Genomic DNA, 22,038 nt, shown 5'->3' with positions numbered 1-22,038 from the left:
GACTGGCCACTGGCTTCTGCATGCAGTTGCCACTTGCAACCCCCCCGCCTTCTGCCAGCTGTTGGTTGCCGCTGGCCACCCTGCTGCCAATGCTGCTGCCCACAAATTGTGCCCCAGCACCCAGTCTCGGGAGGCACCAGTTGTTCATGCTGTAATGTACTGTACACTAATTCTTTGAAAATTTGCTCTACAAGCATGGCATTTTCTTCCTTGACTGTAACTGTCAGATAACTGGAATTTTTAGATAACTGGCATCCTCCATTCCCCATTCATGCCAGATAACAGAGATTTTACTGTATATGGATTAACATTTATCAGCTTATGGCTCCATATAACATTATGCATACTGTTATTCCAGATATGTGATGTGATGGAAACAGAGCCGAATACCATCAGCTTCCTAAATATACAATGCCGTTTCCTACTACCTCTTCTAAAAGCCCTTCGGTATCTAGACCCCTCCAATATCCCAGACGAATACAGCAAGAGACCTAAACTATTCTTCAAGAATTCCAAGAACAAATGGAACTATTCAGAATCAACTTATTTCACTCTTACTAGGGTAACTACAGTTGTACCCCAAAACCTCATGGTCAATAGTATTCATCCTGGACACAATTACTAAGAAATCACCAATAAATACACATAATCCTAAAACAGGGTGTAAAATGCAACTCCAAGGATTAAAATACATTGCCAGAATTCTTCATCTGTTATGGTCTTCACAATGGATTCCCCTAACAATGTGATATTTTACTATGTCAATGGGTGGTAAAAATGGCAAAGTAATGGAGTTTTTCCCCTTCCAACTGGAGTAACTCTGACTCTTGAGGACAGTGGACATATTGCCCTACCATTCCTAACAGGAACTATTGGCAGGGAATAGTTCTATTTATCCAATATAATCTTCTGTTTTTAACCTGCTTCATCTGGATCTAGTATAAGTATTTTAAAAAGAAATATTGGGTGTTTTCCTCACTTGGAGAAACTACACATTCACCCAGCTTGACACTCCTGAAATAGGACCACTCAAGAATGCTGTGGATAGGCTAGTGTTGGTGAAGAAAAATATCTAAACTTTCTGAAGTCACAGTGTAACTGGAGGGGGGAGCAGGGTGGAGGGCTGTATACAAAAGTATAGAACCAGCCTAAAGTTCCTGCCACTACTTATCCTCTTCCTTTCTCTCAGGTTCTCAAGCACGGTAAACTGTAGGACAAAAAATAAAGAGCAAGGCATTTGCTACACTGGTAGCAAAGAAAAAACATAATCATTGATAGAATGGCCTCTGGTTGGCCAAAACCCTTGTAAACAGCCTTCTGGAAAGCCTCTGGTCCAGGTTCCAGAGACAAACCATCCAAGCAGGTAGCATGTCCACTAAATGGGAAAAAGTTACTCAGGCCGTGCACTGCAGGAGACATTGGTTAGGAACAACACTGTTTCTTCAACTACCTTCAAAATCCATCCCAAATACTTCTAACCAGTATGGCTACTTGTGAGTTGAGTCAAATATCACAGACAACAAATCAAGCCAGTTGCCTCACAGCTGTTCTAGGTTATCACCAGCTATATGGGTGCTTGAAAGCATTAACAGTGATGATCATCATAAAACACACTTCTAGTGAGGTACTTATCAGCTCATCTATGTCTTTTTGGTGCTTATAGGCACAAAGAGAATATACTCAGCTAGTACTGAGCTCAGGCTATCAAGCAATAATCTTGCATTGGACAACATGGCACAGAATTGGGCCTGCAATATTGTGATTCTTGCTACTCTGCTGCTCTTTGGATATAAAGAAAGCAATGGAATCAAAATTAAATAATTCAGTTTTGTTTTTCACTTTAAAAAAAGAAGACTCATCCATAGTAGTTTGATGGACACATCCCAGTCACCGCAGGTGTCAAATCACCCAGATTGCCATTTCCTCAATATAAGGCAGCATTGGTTGTTATCTAAAGGATCACAGTTAAGTGCTTGAAAACGCATAATACGTGACACTAATGCAATCTGGTATACGCAAAACTCACCTCATTTCAATGTTATTGTTATCAGGAAAATATTCTAGACTTCTCATCCACATATCTATATGGTAATAGCTTTTGTCTAAAATGTAGCTCAAACTCATTAGTGTGATTCAAAGGTTCTCATTTATTTACACTTAAATGATTTTTTTCCTTTAAAATGAACTTTTAGAACTTATGCAGGTTGCCAGAACAGTTCTTATTCAAAGGGGAAGTGTACTATTATACATGTGCTTTACTAAAGTAGAAGTCATGCCAGTACAAAATTTGTTATGCTCTTTGCCAAAGTGCCTCAGCTCTGACTTAGACTGATGGAACGGGTCTTTTGGTCTCCATACCTGCATAATCCTGGCCTCTCTATTGAGATACCTAATGGCAGTACTAGTTACGGCCATATTTGTCATGTTATCAAACATGAGAAAGAGTGTTTCAGTTGCAAAAGGTAGGTTGGTATTTTTGTATTCTGAATAGATGTGCATAAATCTTGGAATAGGATTACTATTGCAAGTATTCACTATGACAAGTTTTATGTTTTCTATGGTTATTCTGCAGTAGTTCCTTAGGATGTACCAGTTTAGTAAAACAGATCCATTGAATGCATTTAAAAATCTATAGTCTAATTGCTTTCATTTTCTCCAATTAATATCATACGACCCAAACATGAAAAACTTAGCATCCCAATTAGGCAAGTTTTGAAGTGATCTGATGTAGTTCTGTTGAGAATAGACAAGTGGATAGCAATATCTAGTCAAGCCAATAGGGGAACCCAGCCTCTCCAAATAAACATAGATCTTGTGAAGCATGTCTTTCAGGTCAAAGAAATTCTTTCATACATATTCCTAGATCTACTTAAAATATTAATTACTTAGCAATAGAGATAAGCAGAATGGCTTTAGTTAGGTATTGAATTGAAAAAAGCAACTATAACCAGAGCTTCATTGTACCCAAATGTATGCCCAGTCCACCACAGTAAACAATATGAAATAATGAGGCACTATATATTACTATAAGGCTTCCTCTTAAGCTCATTTTACTGTACAGTAAATTATCAGAGATTGCTAACCAAGGACCTGTGAACAGCAAAGCAGCTGCTAAAATTGTACTTGCTCTTCTCTTATGAAGTGCAGGTTTTTATGAAGTTATATAAAGATTACATCTGAAAAAAATCTGTGTGAAGATTACATAATTCAATTGGCTAATGATGCACTGGTGTAACAGAAGTTAAGCTGTTCATACCATGATGAAACAAGAACTCATTAGTCACAGAAAAAGCAATAGCAGAAGGGATAAACAGGTCTATCAATGAATGAGTACTTGACTAATATATGTTACTTCCCATATATACACACGAGAATAAATTTTAACTGGAGCCCTGAGGTGCTACTTGAGGTTCAACTTCACACTCTTCAGAAATTTCTAAACATGATGTGTTTTTTTCTAGCAGAATGTCTATCCAAATGGATCACTCCCCCCACACTTGAAATGACCATTCTTACCATTAGACAAAGTGGATAAGGCCAAGAGAAGGTCCAGCCTCTTAAAACATAAAGAAAAATGTACAGAACCATCAGAGAAATAGCATGCTATAATGAACTTAACACAATATTATAAAAGGGAAAATACTGCCGTCAGTTCTGGTCTGTTTAAACAATATTCACCAAGAAAAGAAATCAAAAAGAGAAGGCTTACAATCTGTTGCCATGCCAACAAAGATGCATTTTTTGAAGCGACATTCCTGGCACTGATTTCTTGTTACTTTGTCTATCACACATTTTCCTTCATATTTACAGGAATAGGTTGGATGGAGGTTTTTCTGAATGGTTCGTCTAAAAAATCCCTAAGTGCAAAAGAAAATAAAGAAGGCATTAGTATTCTGCAGTTTTCTGGCATAGACAGGAACTCAGGTTAAGTGCACACATACACAAGAGGATATACTTTGTGACAAAAAGGCTAGGGGATTCTTGAAGAGTACACCAGCCATCTCATACAGGAACTTTTATTTTCTGAGTTTCATGAAAGTTTCCACCTAAAATTAAAACTATAGTTTCATAGTTAGTAGGGTCGGAAGGGACCTGAGCAGATCATCAAGTCCGACCCCCTGCCACAGCAGGAAAGAGTACTGGGGTCAAACGACCCCAGCAAGGTGATATATATGGATCTGAGATTCACAAAGCATGTGAAGCACAGGGTTTGAGTGAGGTCCTTCTCTTAATCAGATCACTGTTCTCAAGGAATATTTAATTATAGACATACACTTCCAAGTAAAGGGAAGCCTCTGCAATGGAAACAGCACATATGCTTTGTGAAAAAAAATACAGCCACTGAGGGAGCAAAATACACACCAAAACAAAAGAACAAGCAACTGTCACAATTTTGCCAAAGCTCAATATGCCTTGCCCATCAGAAGATTTGAATTTGCTTCTAAATACTGAATCCACAATCTTCAGCTGGGTTATAACCTTGAGAAAATGTGTTCATCCTTACCTGCCCCATACCTCTGCAACTCAAAACTAAATGGTACATGCAAGGCTATCAATACTCATAGCAGTATGAATTTGGGGCAGATTCTCAGCAGGTACAACTTAAGGTAGTACTACTGAAATCAATGATTTAATACCATCTAAAGATCTGGCCTTTCCTAGAGAAATCAGATAAAACCTTCCATCTTCAAGTTAAGGACCTGATCCAGCTACCATCAAAGTCAGTAGGCATTCAGAGTGGAATCAAACTTTAAAGACCTCATTTAGATGGGTCCAAAGACAGCAGTTCAGATAAAGATTTGGTTCCCAATTTCCCCATAATCTGAGACCACCTATAGCTAGGTGAGCCTAATTTTCAGCTATAAAGTACAATAAGGCCCTTACCACACAAAAGATTTACATGCATATTTACCATGCTTATGCACATGCTTCACTTAAGGTACCATAAATGAAATCTTGGTTCCAGTGAAGTTAATGGCAAAACTCCCACTGAGAAACAGATCCAGGGAGGATTTCAGCTAGGGAGTAGTTTCTTCACTAGGAAAAAAAGGTATATTCTTAATTTGAGTTAATTTCCTTAACTAACTTGGTGTAAAATCCTGATGAAGACTTGGTTGCCTTCACATGAATTAGCAAGCTGAATTAAAGCACCTGGGTGAGCATTTCTTAAAGTCAACCTTCTAGCTTCATACATTTTCATCTTCACTAAATTTTTATCTCAAATTACTTAACTTGAATTAAGAGCATGCGTTTTTTTTTCCTAGTGAAGGCCTTTAAAGTCAATGGAACTTCTCACAGTGAGTACAGTTAAGTGTAAGTGAATGTCTCTTTGCAGGATCAGAGCCAGTGGTCATGCCCAAAGCACACAGAAGTCAATGGAAAGATTTCCACTCACTTTACAAGGCTTTTAATTAGGCTCTAAATTCTATTTTACCTGAAATAAACAGATTTGGATACAATTTCAAACCTGTAATAAATGTGTATTTTAGGGGAGAGAAAGAGCCTGACTCCCTTCTTTCTCAAGCTTGTTTTATAGCAACTTACATGAAGCTATTTCTTTAACTACAAGTGAAATGAACTGGGCCAACAAAGTAAAAGGCAGCTCTGGAGTTCAGCATATATTGGAAGTCTGGGCAATTATGATTAAGACGGGACATGGAACAATTTGTGCTCAACTTCAGAGTGCAGTTCTAAGGCTCTCTCCAAACATTTTGTGTACTTAGCATGGCTTTGACTTTATAGCTTGTATCACTTTTTTACCCATTAGGCTTCTCCAGTCTTGGACCAGATTCTGGTTTCTGATCTTGCCCCTTTACTTTTCTCAGAAAGGTTTAATTAAAAACACTTCAATCAGCTCCAAATGCAACATGGTGGGAAAAGTCCCTTGTATGTCTGTGTAAGCACCTGTTTAGTTTACTTGTTCCATGGTGTTGGTGGTTGGATTGATTTTAATCCTGATGCTGGTATGTCACCTTAGCTTTTATTTTATATATGTACAGTATATACAAATTGATATTGATAACCAATCACACGCAGAGCCAAATTCTGCACCTTTGCTACTTGTGTTGCTTCCCTACACTTTGGAGTTGCACACAAATATCAGGGATGGACAAGCTTACACCTGAATTGCTTTAAAGAGAAAGGGGAGTTCTCTGGAGCATAAAGCAGCTGTTCTTATCTAACTATTCCATCTTCATGATCCTATAGCTATATGCTATAGCTAAATCATCCTAACTTTGACACTGAATGAAGCAAGGTTAAAGTTGGAGTAGTCTGATTAAACATGTATGACTACAGAGTCATGCAGAGGTAACAGATACATTGTAAGAGCCTGTATTAGTATTCGTTGGTACTGATATAATTGTTATATCAGTTTGGGTATGGACAATGAATGTTTGTAGCCATTTCAAAAAGGGAACATTTCAAAAGGGCAGCAGCTGTTTGTTTTAATTGTTATGTGTGGACAAGCCAGGAACAATACAAACACAGCAAAATTGCTCCAGCTTTAACACTGCTTCATCCAGGTTAAAGTTGAAGCAGTTTTACTACATGGATCATTCCCAGCTTGTCTACACACAATAATTAGAACATAACTGCTGCTGCCTTTTTGAAACTTTGACTTTTGAAATTGCTTCAAAAATATATATGCCTATATGTTCAATTCCCTCAGAAGACTGAACATGGCCCTGTAAGATGTAATGAAATTGGCTGCAATTTTATATATATATATATATATATAATATCTCAAACTCTAATTTGAGCCAGTACAATCAAGCAATGTCTAATGTAAGGACAGAAACCTAGTCCCTAACAGCCCCTCGCTCTACCTGTATATTACAATATGTGAGACATAGGCACAGTTCTAGAAAGTGACAAATAGTGAGAGGAAAAATTTGCATAAGGCATTGATGCTTTGATCATAGGAATTTTTGTGAAATGCAAAGATTAATCCAGCCCAGATTAAACTAATCACCAAATTAAACTGATTTTGGGCAGAAACACCTAAAAATGTTAATTCATCTTTCTGGGGAACAGAAACAATTGGAAGCAACTTTGCCAGCAAATCACACAACTTGAAAAGGAATATATGGACCCTACAAAACACAGCCTGAAATATGTGTTTATAAAATATCTGTCCAGAAATTTTGAACAGGCAGCAGACAACCCTCTGTCAGCAAGCCGCTCTCATGTACAGGAGACAGGGATTTATTTTTTAAATAATTTGTTGCCAATTCTTTGCTTGGCTTAAGTCCCTATGCGCACAAGGATCGTTTAAAGTTTTGCCTTTGAGAAAAGAATGGCTGGTATATAAAATTTAAGTGCATTTTTGGCAGTGATTTTTAGGACTGTTTGGATCTATTGAACAACATATATTTGAATGTTAACAATCTCATGGCAAAATCTTATATTAGTTTAACTATAATTTTGTAGCTGATTGAAGAGCACTTCTGTAAAAAGGGTCAACAGTTCATAATGTTTTGCTTCCCCCTACTTGTCATCCTACCTGGGTGAAGCTGTACTTTTAGTTTTATGCTGTACTCTGGAAGTGAGTGTATAAAACAAACAAACAGAAATCTAATTCCATTGAGTTTCCGAACTATTTTTTTAAACCATTCCTATTACTTCATGCTACTGAATGCTGAGCTTGCATGGACATGTGGGTTATTGTTCTTTTGCAATAGGTACAGAAGTACTGGCAATCAAAGAAAAAAATCATATTGACAAGCCAGATTCTCAGCTGCCGTAAAATAGGTAGCTCTGTTAAAGTCTATAGAAGAATATTGTTTTAAACAAGCTGAAACTATGGTCAAATATATATTTTTTTAAATTAGAAAACAAACTTTTAAAATAAAACTAGAAAAAGCTAACTTAACAAAACAACTTCTTTTCAATTTTGAACCTCTGCAGAATTGACTACATACCGGATACATATGGATACAAGGATTATCATCATTAATAGATGTAGTTATTCTCTTCTCATCTGCCTTTATATTTTGTGACAGCCCAGTACAGCAACTTGTATAAGAATATAGAGTGAACTGGACTGTTCTTTCCAGTTCCAAGCTTTCCACTCTATTTACCTTGCAGCCTTCACAAGTGATGCAGCGATAATGATACCCAGTGGCTTTGTCACCACATACTACACATAGCTCGTCCTTGTCTAAGTAACTGGGTATGTACCCTGTAAGAAAGAGACAAAGTGGCAGGTAAGCATCTAAATATAACTTTAACATTCACTACAGATGTCTTCTACATAGTCCCCATTTCGGAATTCCCACAGCCAAAGACTGGAATTCCTGGATAAAAAGGGTTCTGCTAGAAATGTGATAAACATTTAGAAACAATCTATAATACCATCTCTTTTTCAAAAGAGCAGCTTGTGTTTCTCCTGGTAGGATAATTATTGTCTAGAAGGGCAGACTGGGTAACTATTTTTTTGGGAAATACTGTTTTTAAACTCAATACCTTAAACATGAAAAAGGTGCAATATAACAAATTTCATTTTACTTTATGTTACGTAAAACAGATATGCTTATAGCATGAAATAAGATGGCTACAAGTTTATGTAAATGACTGAATAGCTTATTAAAGCTTGCATGGCACTTATTTCCAAATATTTTTATGGGCATGATTCAGGATGCATATTCAAAGAACTAAAATTATACCAGTCATATTTCAGATGGGTGTGCACTACAGGGACATACTTAAGATATGTGAATTTATGACATTTTGGGCATCTTAATGAGGGAATGAAACATAATGGACACATCCAGACAAGCAGTCATGCAGTACATGGCTCTGCAAACACGTCTGCAGTGCCACATATTGCACAGTCCGGTGTTTTCTGCACTGCAGGGGCATGCTGTCTGAATATGTGCTGCTCCATTTTTTTCCCCAGACACCCCAAAAAAAACTCACAGAAAAAAAAAAATCTGGAGCAGTGCTGCTGAAAAATGAAGCTGGGATGCCTGGAGTTGTGCTCTGGCTGCTGGCCAGGCTGTGCCCAGTAGGATCTCCACAGCTGCAGCCCTGGGACACCCCCAGGATGCCAGGTAAGGTTGCTGGGGCCAGCCCAGTGCTGGCTCCAGCATCCCCTACCACTCCTGGGGTAACTCAATGCGTGCCAAAGCATTCATGGCACAGGCATTCCCCAGGGAACCAAAAGCCAACACATGTCTAGACGCGCTCAATGGGTGTATTTGCACATTCACGTGTATATGAGTGGGAGTGATTTTTCCCCCCTGAGGACACTTACCATACATTATTAGCACCTGCAATTATCTATCACTGTTAAATAAAACAGTTGCATTGGTTGGTTCATTTCTCATAACATTCATTTTTAGTACCATCAAGTGTTGCAAATTAAGTTTAAAAACAAAACAGAATTCTAATAACACAATAATATTTTTAAACTAGAAATTTAAAATCAGAATAAAATACAAGACCACGAAGGCTAGACAACCACCTTGCTGGGGTCGTTTGACCCCAGTACTCTTTCCTGCCATGGCAGGGGGTCGGACTTGATGATCTATCTGCTCAGGTCCCTTCCGACCCTACTATGAAACTATGAAATAAAGTTTTTTATTCAAACAATTTATTAGCAATCGATTTCTCAACTAGATAGGCTAGGTCTCTGCATAAGGATTATTTGGCATGGGAATTTCTGGAATAAATTCACCCTGTGGGAGTAATGGAAATTCCTGATCATTAACACAATGCTCTGGCAGACAAGTTAAAGAGTGCATTGTACATGTTTATATGGTACCCCAATGCAAAAGGTGTGGTTTTGATTATGCAATAGGCTTTCAGTAGTAAAAACAGAGATAAGTACCTATCTGTGTCTATTTTATTCAAGGCTCTAAGGTTTAGGGGAGAACTTAAAGATTTTCAGTGTTGTAGTTTTTCTAATTAATTTACAGGAGCTGTATACCTAAGAGCCTCTGAGAAACAAAACAACAGCAACAATAAAATCACACAACCTCCAGGGAACCAAGGAGGAACTAAACAGAATGTTTCCTAATTTACTCAATACAGACATTGAAATGGTTGCTCTCATATTTAGGTGGGAATATTTGCATACCGGTGGCAGTAAGTTTATGATGACCCCAAGCCTGTAGGGACACACAGTATGCCACCATAATGAAAATAATAAATATCAATCACCATAAGAAGAAAGGGAAACAGCTATTGGAGCTATGTTACATAGTGGTCCGATGCTAGTTTCTAGCATCTTATCAAGCCAGAGGCAGCTCCAACATTGGTAAACTGTAGTGCCTTTTATGGAGCTACACCAAACAGGGGTTTTGCAGAGGGAAGCAGCTGAGTTGAGAAGAGACTTTCTGCAAAAAGGATTAGATGCGGAAACAGAACCAAATTAGAGCCACTTTGAGAGCTAAGGATGTGTAAAAATTTCTGGCCAGCCCCAGGGCAACCGATGGACCAGATGGAATCTAGAATTTGGGGAAGTTACTAAGCATCTGATGTTTGCAGAGCACCAACTCAAGCAACAGCTCAAAAAGGACCTTGTAAATTAGATAAAAATGAACAGGCCCTGTCTGTCCACAACATCCAAGCTGCACTTTAGATATGGCAGAGAGGGGTGAATGTATGGAATGAGTCATGTATACTTGGCTATATAGGTCACCAACACCAAAGGACAGCATGAATCTCTTCTAGTGTATGCCACTGACTCCTAATGGACATTATGCTATTGGATGATTAGCAATTGTGAAGCTCTGCTCTACCAGCCCCTTCCTGCTCTATTTTGTTTTACATTTCCTGGATGGAACCTGTGCTCAATCAACAGCCAACCTGGAGCTATCCAGCATTGCAACCTGGCTAAGTAAGTTCTTAATAAAAGTAAAACACATCCCACTGAAAGTTTTATTAGCCCAGGTGTGCTGTGAGCTTATTGCTCTTGCTGGGGTGACACCATCCTACAATCAGCATAAGGCTGGATCTGCACCATTATCCATGTATCCATCCAGTACAACCTGAGACAGTTCAGCTTAATACCCAACCGTAGACCTTTCTAAGTGGGGTAACACAAATAGATGCTAGTGACCTTGATCTAGCATGTGGCTGTTTCTCTTGTAGTCTAAGATAACTCCCTTGATTTCCAGACTTCCAGCTGCCACTCTGTCTAATCTTACTGTCTTGGCAAGACAAACTGCTCAACAGGAGAGCTGGCTTCTGCCCTCAAGGAATGTGTGGTCATAATCCACTATCAGCAACCCTGCCTGAAACCCGTAATACTTGATCAAATTGAATTCTGACTTGTAACATTCTTTCTATGGGTTCAGCAGGAAAAAAAAAAATATTCCATAGGGAAATGTACAATGAGCATTTCCTACCAGCACTAGAGAGAGAATGAAATCTCTTGGGTTAAGCCGAACAGAATATTTTCTAACGCTATATGTAGATCCTCACATCTTCATTTGAAGAACTGACATTTTAAACCATTGTATTTGGCTCAAGGCATGCTTCCAGAGTTGAAGAAAAATACTCTTGCCCCACCCACAAGAGATAAAAAAGCACCTTCTATAAAGGGAACTCATAAATGCCGAAGAAAAACCTAGCCACCACCTCCTAACAAAACCAAGGAGTTTTTATAACGTACACATTGTGGCTCTGCCTCAAATATTGCATAGCTTTTCAAAAATAAAACTATTTAAGTTGTTTGCTTCTGCTTACTCAGGGTATGTACAGATGCTACACTTTGATCAACCTAAGTGGTTGACCTGATCAAACTTAGTGCTGAACTATGCACATGTTTGTAGAGGTTAGACTGGGCAAAGTCACCACCCAATCTCACTTAGTTCACCCATGTGCAGACCTTAAAATCTGACTGACCTAACTAAGGTTAGATTGATCTATACATGTTTGGGAAGGTTAGATTCGGTAAAAAAAATGGCTGGTCTGATGTAACCCACATGCATATATCAGAAAAGCCCTTGGATGGACAACCCTTCATGCACCCACCAACCCTTCCCTCTCCCTCCCCACCCCAACCTACCAGCCTCCCCACTGGACCCACTAACTCTTCTGTGGACCTGATAGCCCTCCTGTGAACCCATACCTATTTTGATTGCATTTCTGTTGCAGCTCCTGGCACCAGCTAACGTGTGCACATTCAGAACCTGATCTACAATCACATGGCTTAAAGTGAGTTATATGATTGTATATCAGGTCCCCGGAAGGTGTGTACGCATTCACAGTGCAGCTCCAGGACTGGGAAAGCCCTTGGTCAGTTCTGTTTGGGCTACTGTGCCTGTTTAAAAAACAATGAGAATGTCACACAGCCTTTAATTCAAATGCACAGAATGCTCTGCAATCAATTTTTTGAGGTGCAGGGTCCCTCATGCAACATACTGGTTGTTCTCAACTTCCACTGTGATTTCACTGAACTTTATGCCACACAAAAGGAATTCAGAACCTCGCAGAAGCACATACCTAGCAAAGAAAATGTCTCTTCCATAAACTACTACTGAACTCTTCTGATGAAAGATGCCTTCTTAAAACACTTCTGTACTTGGAGGGCACTGGAAAAACCCATTTTGAAAGTCAATGAAAAAAAAAAATTTATTATAAGAGAAAAAGACTTCTCAATGCGTGGGAGGACGAGGACTCTGAATCTCCTCTGATTACATGGACAAAAATGCCAGACTTCTTAATAGACAGGCAAGGTTTCATAGCTTTCATAGATGTTATGGCTGGAAGGGACCTCGTGAGATCATCGGGTCCAGCCCCCTGCCCAAAGGGCAAGAAGTCAGTTGGGGTCAGATGACCCCAGCAAGGTGAGCATTCAGGCATTTCTTGCACATATCCAGAGTAGGTGCTGGCACCACTTCTGGGGGGAGTCTATTCCAGACTCTGGAGACTCAGATGGTAAAGAAGTATTTCCTTATATCCAGTCTAAAATGGTCTTCCAGCAGTTTGTGACCATTAGACCTTGTCTTCCCTTGTGGTGCCCTGGTAAACAGACGTTCTCCCAGTTCCTGATACACACTCCTTACATACTTATAGGCTGTCACCAAGTCACCCCTGAGCCTTTTCTTCTCCAGGCTGAAGAGTCCCATGGCTCTCAGCCTCTCCTCATAAGGCCTGCTGTCATGACCTCTAATCATGTGCAGGTTCTTTGGGTAAATGTGATATCTTTTAATAGATCAACTAAAGAACAATTTTCCAGCTATTTAGTTGGTTTAATAAAAGATACCACATCTACCCAAAGAACCTTGTCTGCTTATGTCCTGAGACCAACATGGCTATAGCCAACAACGCTAAGACATCTTAACATAGGTTAGTCAATTAGCTGCATTTCAGAAAAATTCTATGACCAAAGATACTTTCAATCACAGAAGTGTGAGATGTGCGCAGGGGACTGAAAAAAAATCACTCTTACATACTAATAATTGCGGAGGCGTAACTAGCAAGTTTTGTCCCCTGGCAGGATGAGAAAAGGAGTGGAGACCAGATATGTCAGTCTTATCTGCCCTGGACCCAAAGTCCCTGGCTGCATCCAGACAAGCAGGGGCACGTGCTTACAGCAACACAAATGTGCTTTTTTGAGTCACATTGTTCCACTTCGGACAAACTGCCCTTGCCCAGCTCTTCCTGGCTCGCAGCATGCTAGAGCAGCTAGGGCACAAATGGAGCAGTAAAGATGCTCTGGCTTGCAGCCAGAGCATCTCACTAGAGGAACAAATCTCCATTTGTTCCAGTGCATGTTATTTTTGTGTGCTCTGAACCACCTTTTTTCCCCAGTGTTTTTTTCCCCTATTACTAATTTGCAGCACAGGGCACATTTTAACATTCCACACATATGATCTGTGGCACCACAAACTGCATGTGCCTACACATGGGGATGTGGCCCCTGGCTGCTGCTGGCATGGAAAAGTCTGCTCACCTGTGGTTGTTGCAGCTGCTGCTACTACAATGACAGCATGGAGTCCCCACACCTGGCTGCCATAGCTATACCTGTGGTAACGGGAAGCTGCTGCTGCTGCAGCACTATGTACTCCTTGCTGCTAACTTCTGGCACCCCCTCAAAATGGGCGCCTGGTGCCAGAGCCCCACATACCTTCCCCACCCCCGTTATGCTGCTGAGTAATTGTTTATTATTTCATGTTTGAAACCAACTTAGTTTCATTTCTTTCAAGCAGAAATGCTCAGCTTTGCATTTGCACAAAGAGAGGTCCATTTGAAAATTCAGTATTTTAGCACTTTATAGTACCAATCAGCTGCATATGGCACAAAGTAACGTACTAAAGGTCTGTTCTTAAATTTTTTATTCCCTGTAGGATGATATGCATGAGTAAGAGCTATTCATTAAATACAAGTTAGGGGTGTTGGACTTGTTCATAAACTAGTTCTGACATATAGTGTCTTGTACAGTGAAAGTGGAGAAAGAAAATCCACTACCAGAGCTGAAAAGTAGATTCATATTGCTATTCTGATGATTCAGTCTGTCTCTAATGTTTTATAACTCAACCTGACTATAAAAGAAAGGGACCACTTTCAACAAAAATAATCCCTGTTTTACTTATATATATAAGCTAAAGAAATGTGTTCCACTAAATTAAGCACAGAGCTGAGAGTTGGAAAAAATACACTCTGTTCTAGTTCTGTCAATGATTTGCTATGTCATGTCAGACTTAATCATTGTAAGCCAAACTTTTCTCTTCTGAAAAAACAAGGAAGAGCATTATAAATACAAATAATCTACATTATTATCCATCTCAACTGTCTGTTTAATGACTTTTGCAGGACCACTTTAATGCTTTCTGATTTTTTTCATTTCTCATTTTTGCTAACATATTACCACCAAGAGAAAATACTTTGTAAAACACTGAAGTAACAAACGTTAGTAAGCAGATTCACATTTCCCTCAACAGTGGATCTGCTTGATGATATGCATTGCAGTCTTTGCTTGCAGTTTTCTTTACCTGATAATATCACTAAAATCCAGTAGGTACCTCTGAAAAGATGCCATTTCAAGGTTACACATTTACAGTCTTAAACAGACTCCAACTGTGCTCAGCTCCACAAATGAAAATATGACTTTTCTAACAGCTAGACCTAAAACTTAAGTCTGTATCAGAAAATCTATTAGTCAGCAGCACATGCTACACAAGTGTTTTGGACGGAGTACCAAAAACTATTTAGCTCTATTTATACTATCATGTAAACTGTTGCCATCAGCAATGTAGTTACGTCTGCTGCTAACTCCTGGTACAGAATGTGGTAATGGGGACCACATTTAACAGTCAGGCCATGATATTTTTGACCTACCCTTCTTATCAATGTTAAATATTCTACATTTGGGACTTAAAATAAGATTTTCAAAAGAACCTGTGTGTCTTTAGAGGTCACATCCTACATTGAAAAATGGTGCAAGAACATGAGAACCTAAGGCTTATGAAAGACAATTTTGGTGATAATGTGCAAGGCAAATATAATTCACACTCCCACAATGAGAGCAAGTCAACATTCTTTTTTATGAGTTCAAAAAGCAAGCAGACCTGGTTCCAGATGCACCCCAATCTGTTGGTTAAGAAGATACCAATTTTCTGGTCAAAACTATCCTTAAACTATCCATCTGTGCTAGGAGCACCCCAGGTTTTCAACTTTTAAGAGGACACCTATAGCTCAGTGAGATTTTTTTTTCCTGAAAATGTTGGAAGATAACAAAAGCATCAGCCTCCTTTTGCAAACTGGAGTGAGAGTGAGAGAGAGATTTTAAAGGGGTTATTTTGGTAGGAAGAACACTCCACACTATTTTCTTATCTATTCAGAAAATCCACTAATGTATTTCATACTACAAAGAAGTCATTTTGGACCAATTCATTGGTATGCTCTGATAACTACTGCATGTAAATTGACAGAAAAATGTATAAAGAGAAATAATAAGAACATTAACAATACAACAATACTTTGAACTTATGCGTTGCTTGTCTTCCGTGATGTTAAAGACCTTTACATTTGTTGCATAATGTCATTTTACAGCTGGGGAAACTGAGATATAGGTAGGATGAATACTTTGCCCAAGGTCATCCAATGACTTAAGAGTCATAGCCAGCAAACCCTGTGAGCTGTTTTCACTCACAGAGGGTAAAATGTACTCCACCTGCAGAACTTCCGAGGGTGGCATCCTGGCCCCACGGAGGAAGTGGATGGCAATACTTTTGCTGGAGGCAAACCAATTTCAGGATGGATTGTGCAGCCCAGTCTCAGTAGCTCCTATTCCAACCTCGGGGACTCAAAGAGTCCCCTCGGTCCCAGTTACACATGACACTGGGTTACTGGATATTGTAAAATATATTTTCTGCTGCCCATTGCCTGCTTTAGGTCTTCCTCACTGGTGTACATGTGATGGGTGCACCATGCATCTCCTGTGCAAAGGAAAGACCATACGTTGGCCGTGGCACCTGGCTGTATTTCACCCAAAGGAATAATGAAGTGTTTGCAGACCTGTATTTCCCCCAACTATACTGCCTAATGCTACAGACTTTTATTGACCTGAATAGCCCACTAAAGACAGCAGGGCTGCTAATGTGGATAAGATTTTTTTGCAGGTTCAGGATTTCTGGTGAAGAGCTGACAATAGCGTTCTGTGTCTATGATTTCCAGTCCTTGGTCCTATCCACTAGATATGGCGCTCTCATATAGAAACTGAGCAACTTAAATCTGTCTCTGTACTTCTCTTGGGGACAGAAGTCAAGGCTATAGGCTCTACCACAGTACAAATAATAGTATCTCATAGAGATTTGTCACCTTTGGATAATGCATGATAAAGCCTGGAATTTAGAAGACAGTCACGGAAAGTAGGAGACAGACACCATCCACTGCTAGTGATTTTTTAGAAGTTTACATAATTTTCCCTTAAAATTCATGTCTCCCAAGGCTGTGATGCAGAAACTGAATAATGACTGGTTTCAGTGTACAGAGATAGCTGAAGTAAAGTAAGGTATTTTCTTATATGTTATATAATTTGACTTAACTTTTTAAGTCCTTCTTTATCCTACTAATGACCCTCTCGTAACATATGTCGTAAAGGCTGGCTTCTTTTAGCATTTCCAGGTTCTAGCAGATGGAACCTGGGTTATGGAATCTTCCATCACTGCAGGTTTTTTTAAGACCAGGTTAGACAAATATCTGTCAGGAATGGTTTAGGTATAGCTCATCCCACCTCAGGACAAGGGAATGGACTAGACTGCCTCTTGAGGTCCCTTTCATCCATATTTTCTCTGATTCTATCATTTTATCTTTCACTAGGGAATAAAACAAAAGAGTAAAAGTTTAGACAACTTTGTTACTGAAGAATACAAAGTGATTGTGAATAGCACAAACAGTACTGAGGCTATTATGAATTTCTTGGAACTAACACGAAACCCAGTTTCAACAATCAAAGTTGTTCCAGGCCACCAGCTTACGGTCTTAATTTTTGCTTTAATGAGATATTACAAAGGCTTCACTCACAAACAAAAAGAATCAATTCTGGATCAATACAGACACACATGCCCTGTGTAGAGCCTTCTGTTCTTGGGACAAGATTAACAGATTTGTTAATTTTATGATAATTTGGCTGAAAGCAAGCAATAGAAAAGAAGTGTGAATGGGTGTCCAACTGTTTAGATATCTCTTGTTTGGCAAATACAGCATTGGCATAGAATTGATACAAGGGTGCAACCCTTTCATTGCTGACCACAGGAATTAAGGTTTAAAAAATCCATAAAAACTTTGCACATCTTCTGTGAACAATCAATTTTCAATAAGCATTTATTGTGATTGAGGGACTGTTCCCCAGGAAAACTGGAAAATCTCTGAGATTTTTATGAAGTGTGTATAATATATGGCAAACATGAAAGGGTGGAAAGGTTTTAAAAATAACATTGTATTTTCCAACCCAACAGGTAGGAAGTCTGTGCATGGATTAGTAAAGATATTGAATGTCTCTGTGCTAAAACAATTTGTTTTAAGCCCTGACATAGATGCATCAATTATTACTTGGGATCCTTTAACATCTTGAAATATATATTCATTCACTGACATATGCAGTGGCAAATCCCTATTTTATGATAAATTAACCATAACTAGTATCTTATAGCTGAGGACGAAGACATGGGAAAATGTTACAAAAAGTTAGAAATGTATCAGTTAAAACCCTTCATTATAAAAAAAACCTAAAAATATTTCAAATAGAAAAACATGCTCTGTCCATAAATAACATTTAATTTGACCGTGTTCTCTTTAGTTTCCTACATTTGAATCTGTTTTTATATACATACACCTTTTCCATGAAACAAAGGTATTCAAAGAACAGCACAAAGGTATTTTTTTTGATTGAAGCTATATACTTAGTTCACAAAGTGTAAATGAATATTTCCTGAAAGAGGTAAAAAAAAATCTAAGTTTTTAATATGTATAATAATAAGATTATACAGGCTATTTCTGTCTACAGACCTACTTAAAATAGTAAATGTTCTTTGTTCTCTATGTAACTAGTACAATCAGATCCATTCAGTTTCTGACTGATTTCATGCAGGAGATTTGGTTTTAATAACCAAAGGGATACCATATTGATCTGAATGATAGTGCCTTTATATTTTTAATTAGGTTATTTAAGTGAAATATATGTTGGTGAAGAATATATAAGCTCTGTTTCTTACATAACTGTATCAGGTGTCAAGGCAATTTCTATGTGATACGGCAAAAGTTAAAAACGGAGTGCTAGTAAGCTGGGTTCTAGCTGAGAAGTGGCACAGCTTCTTCCTCTTTGGAAGCAACAGGAGAAATTTAATAAAGATGGAATGTTACGGAGGATTCAGAAATGATTTAACTCTACGGGAGTGGATCTTACATGGATCATATTCCACAAACATTTTGATTAGATCAACTTTTTTCAAGGAGAAAATAAAGGCTCATTATTTCATTATCCTGTAGTCTTGAATTTCAAGTCTTTACTGCTTCATATAATTAAAATGTACATGCTTTTCATTTTAAGCACAGCTAAAATCAAATTGCATCATTTCTTTTTTCTAACGCATATTTACAGTTCTATTTTAAATAAATTCTACAGATACTGAGTTACTTTGTCTTAAAATAGATTTTACCTTTACAGCTGTCAAAGATTAACATAACTTGTTTTAGCATAAAACACTAGGCATGTATAAGCTGAAGAACACATAAATGACCATATTAATAAAGAGAAACTTTCTCATTTAGTCTGCTACCATATAGTAAATTAATTAAATGTTCATGCAAAACACAAAGCTGGCAATATATTTCAAAGTGGCTTTTAGAGAATAAGAAAAAGTGCTTGGAAATCCTCCTCGTTCACAGAGAACCTTACAATCACCTAGCAACCTATGTTACTGCTGCTTTCAAATTTGAACAGGCAGCCTTCACATTCAAAGATGTATCTGAGTCAACTGATGCAACTGCAAGTTTAAAGCAAAACAAAAACAGAGAGGTTTTTTTTTTTTAATTATTATTATTATTATTTAAATAAATTCCCCCTACCTTTCTTCTGAGAGTACGATGGCGACTGCACTTGAGAAAAAGTAGATTTTTCTTCGGTGAAATATTCAGGTTGGTTGTACTGATTCAGGGCCATGTCCATGTCAGAGTACTCGCTTTTAAACACGTTTCCAGGGTAACTACAGGTATAAGGCTGATTCACCGCCCAGGCCTGTTCCATATATATGTTGTTATTGTGCAGGACCTGAGCATCACAACTGCTGTAACCCTGACTATCTTCAATATATGTGCAATAATCAGCGGACTGCATGTAGCAATTGCTACCGGCAGCGGGATGCACTTCATATGTTTCTTGCATACAGTAGCTCATTTTGTTATCCTATCTCAGCTTCTACTTTACATATACAAACACACGCATGCATACACACGCAGACTTGCATACACATGGAATGGGAAAGGAGCAATGAATATACAACGCCAAAGTCGACTACAAAACAGCCTCTTTTACTTTAGAGCAGCACCTCATGTGCTAAAATCCTATTTATATTGGGATGGGTTGTGAACTCCTCTGCCAGTCAAACATATTGGGAAGCAGATTTATGACAGTCAGAGGTCTTATCTGGGACTGTAAGTTAATTCCTGGGGAAAATGGCAGACAGGTAGTGATGACCACCAGACAAAGAAGCAACATCCAGACAACCCTCCTGTTCCTCTGTTTGTTGGAAATAATCGTTTTATAAGCCATTTTCAGCCTTTTCCAATATGATTAGAAAATGATTACTAAGGCAAGGACACAGTTATGTCACTGGAGTTGTCAACTTAAGTGTGAAGCATTGTAAAGACCTCTTAAGAACCCCCAGAGGGGATATGTTGAAAATCCTAAAATCAATAATCTTGTTTTTCAGCATTAACCTATAGAAAATCCAATAGTGCTGTGCTGATCACCCAAACAGTAGTCTCGTTTTACAACATTTAGCAACTTAATCTGTCATCAGCTTTATTGATTTTGTTTTACAGAATTACATGCATGAATCTCCCCTCATAACACAATCTCCCTATTGCCTGTTAATGCACTTATAGGAAAACAGCTTTTTAAAACTTCAGTGATTTGGATAAGTAATTTCTATCGAGTTCACAGGTGGGAAACTTTGAAATAATTATTTTCAATCGACCAAGAGGATACTGCTTAAATATTACAGCTAAGATAGTGGTTTTGCTTGCACATTTTATTTCTGTTTCATGCCTGTGATAAAAATTTAGCATGACTGCATGTTTTCCCCACTCATTTCTGTTCATACATGAAGCTTTTCAATCCTGTTTAAAAAACAATAAACATATGATGTTATGGAAGCGCAGTATCCTAAACAGCAGTATTAATCCACCTAAGCCTTTTTTTTTTGAGCTAAAAATGTCCTTTTTCATAGTTTCATAGTTTGTAGGGTCGGAAGGGACCTGAGCAGATCATCGAGTCTGACCCCCTGCCGTGGCAGGGAAGAGTACTGGGGTCAAATGACCCCAGCAAGGTGTTCATCTAGTCTCTGCTTAAAGACCCCCAGGGTCTTTTCCCTAGCCATTTATTTTCAGTTTTTTACCAGCCAACTACGCTTTCTTCAGTGGCACTGCAATGACGTGGTAATACTTCTGTGAGCTGAATAGCAAGATTCTGGTAGATGAGGTTCTTTGGGTAAATCCGATATCTTTTACTAAACCAACCAAAATAGTTGGGAAAATTCTTTTTTGCAAGCTTTTGGGTACAGTCACCCTCCTTCAGGCAGAAGGAGCATCACTGTTACTCATTTATGTCAATACTTCTTACTGGTTCTCAAAAAGTAAAAATATTAACTAGTTGACAATAATTTATTTTTAATCATAATGTTTCAGTCATATTAAACAATATTCAACACTCTTAAACTTAGCTGAAGTAAAGCCCCCATTCAGCAAGTTTTTTATACTTGTGTTGAATGGAAGCTTAAATGTTTGAAGTTGTACTGTTAAAACACAAAAGAATGGGGCATAAGGCATATACACTTCTCAAGAGCTGGAGTCAATAAGCATTTCAGGATGTTTTACAGAGCACATGAAGAAATGTGCTCTCTTCCCCCACGCACAATTGAAATTCTGAGCAATGTTGAGTGCCGTTACTTTGAGTAACGTTTCACACACTGATTTCTTTTCTTTTATTTCTTTAATTCTAAATCAACTTTCTTTATTCCTAATAATCCGTTTAACAAATAATATTGCATTTAACAGACCTGACTTACACATGCAGGTATAATTTTGAAGTCAATAAAGTTGCTTCAGGAAAGAACTTGCCCCTGGGAACTTTCATCATTTGGTGCAATGATGGAGTATTTATTGAAAACTCCAGAAATAAGTCCATAAGCACTCCATATGGTTTGATTTCTGACTTCTGTTTTTAGTCTACTTCAAGCTGAACAGAATATAATCTAAAATTAGTATTTGGTATTGGCATTGTGTCCTGATAAAGCATGTGCTAACTTTATGTTCGTGCTCACCAGATTTGCAAAACTGACTAGTGAGTTCGGATGTCTAACTTAA

General features: G+C 38.3%; 1 protein-coding gene across 6 annotated transcripts in view; it reads right to left on the bottom strand.

Moving 5' to 3' along the window:
• The window catches only part of THRB (thyroid hormone receptor beta), a 291,817-nt gene that overhangs the window by 25,688 nt on the left and 244,091 nt on the right, over positions 1-22,038 (bottom strand). For all 6 annotated transcript variants that reach the window (XM_090046526.1, XM_090046525.1, XM_090046528.1 and 3 more), the window contains 2 exons: positions 8,082-8,182; positions 3,710-3,857 (listed from right to left, as the gene is read on the bottom strand). In XM_090046526.1, the coding sequence (XP_089902652.1) occupies positions 3,710-3,857; positions 8,082-8,182 (249 nt within the window). The remainder of the gene's footprint in view (positions 1-3,709; positions 3,858-8,081; positions 8,183-22,038) is intronic.

The sequence above is a fragment of the Crocodylus siamensis genome, chromosome 5 (assembly GCF_052110815.1).
Source record: "Crocodylus siamensis isolate JL-2025a chromosome 5, ASM5211081v1, whole genome shotgun sequence".
Classification (NCBI taxonomy): Eukaryota; Metazoa; Chordata; order Crocodylia; family Crocodylidae; genus Crocodylus; species Crocodylus siamensis.
Note: the sequence above shows the minus strand (reverse complement) of the source record. Positions and strands in the feature narration are given on the sequence as shown.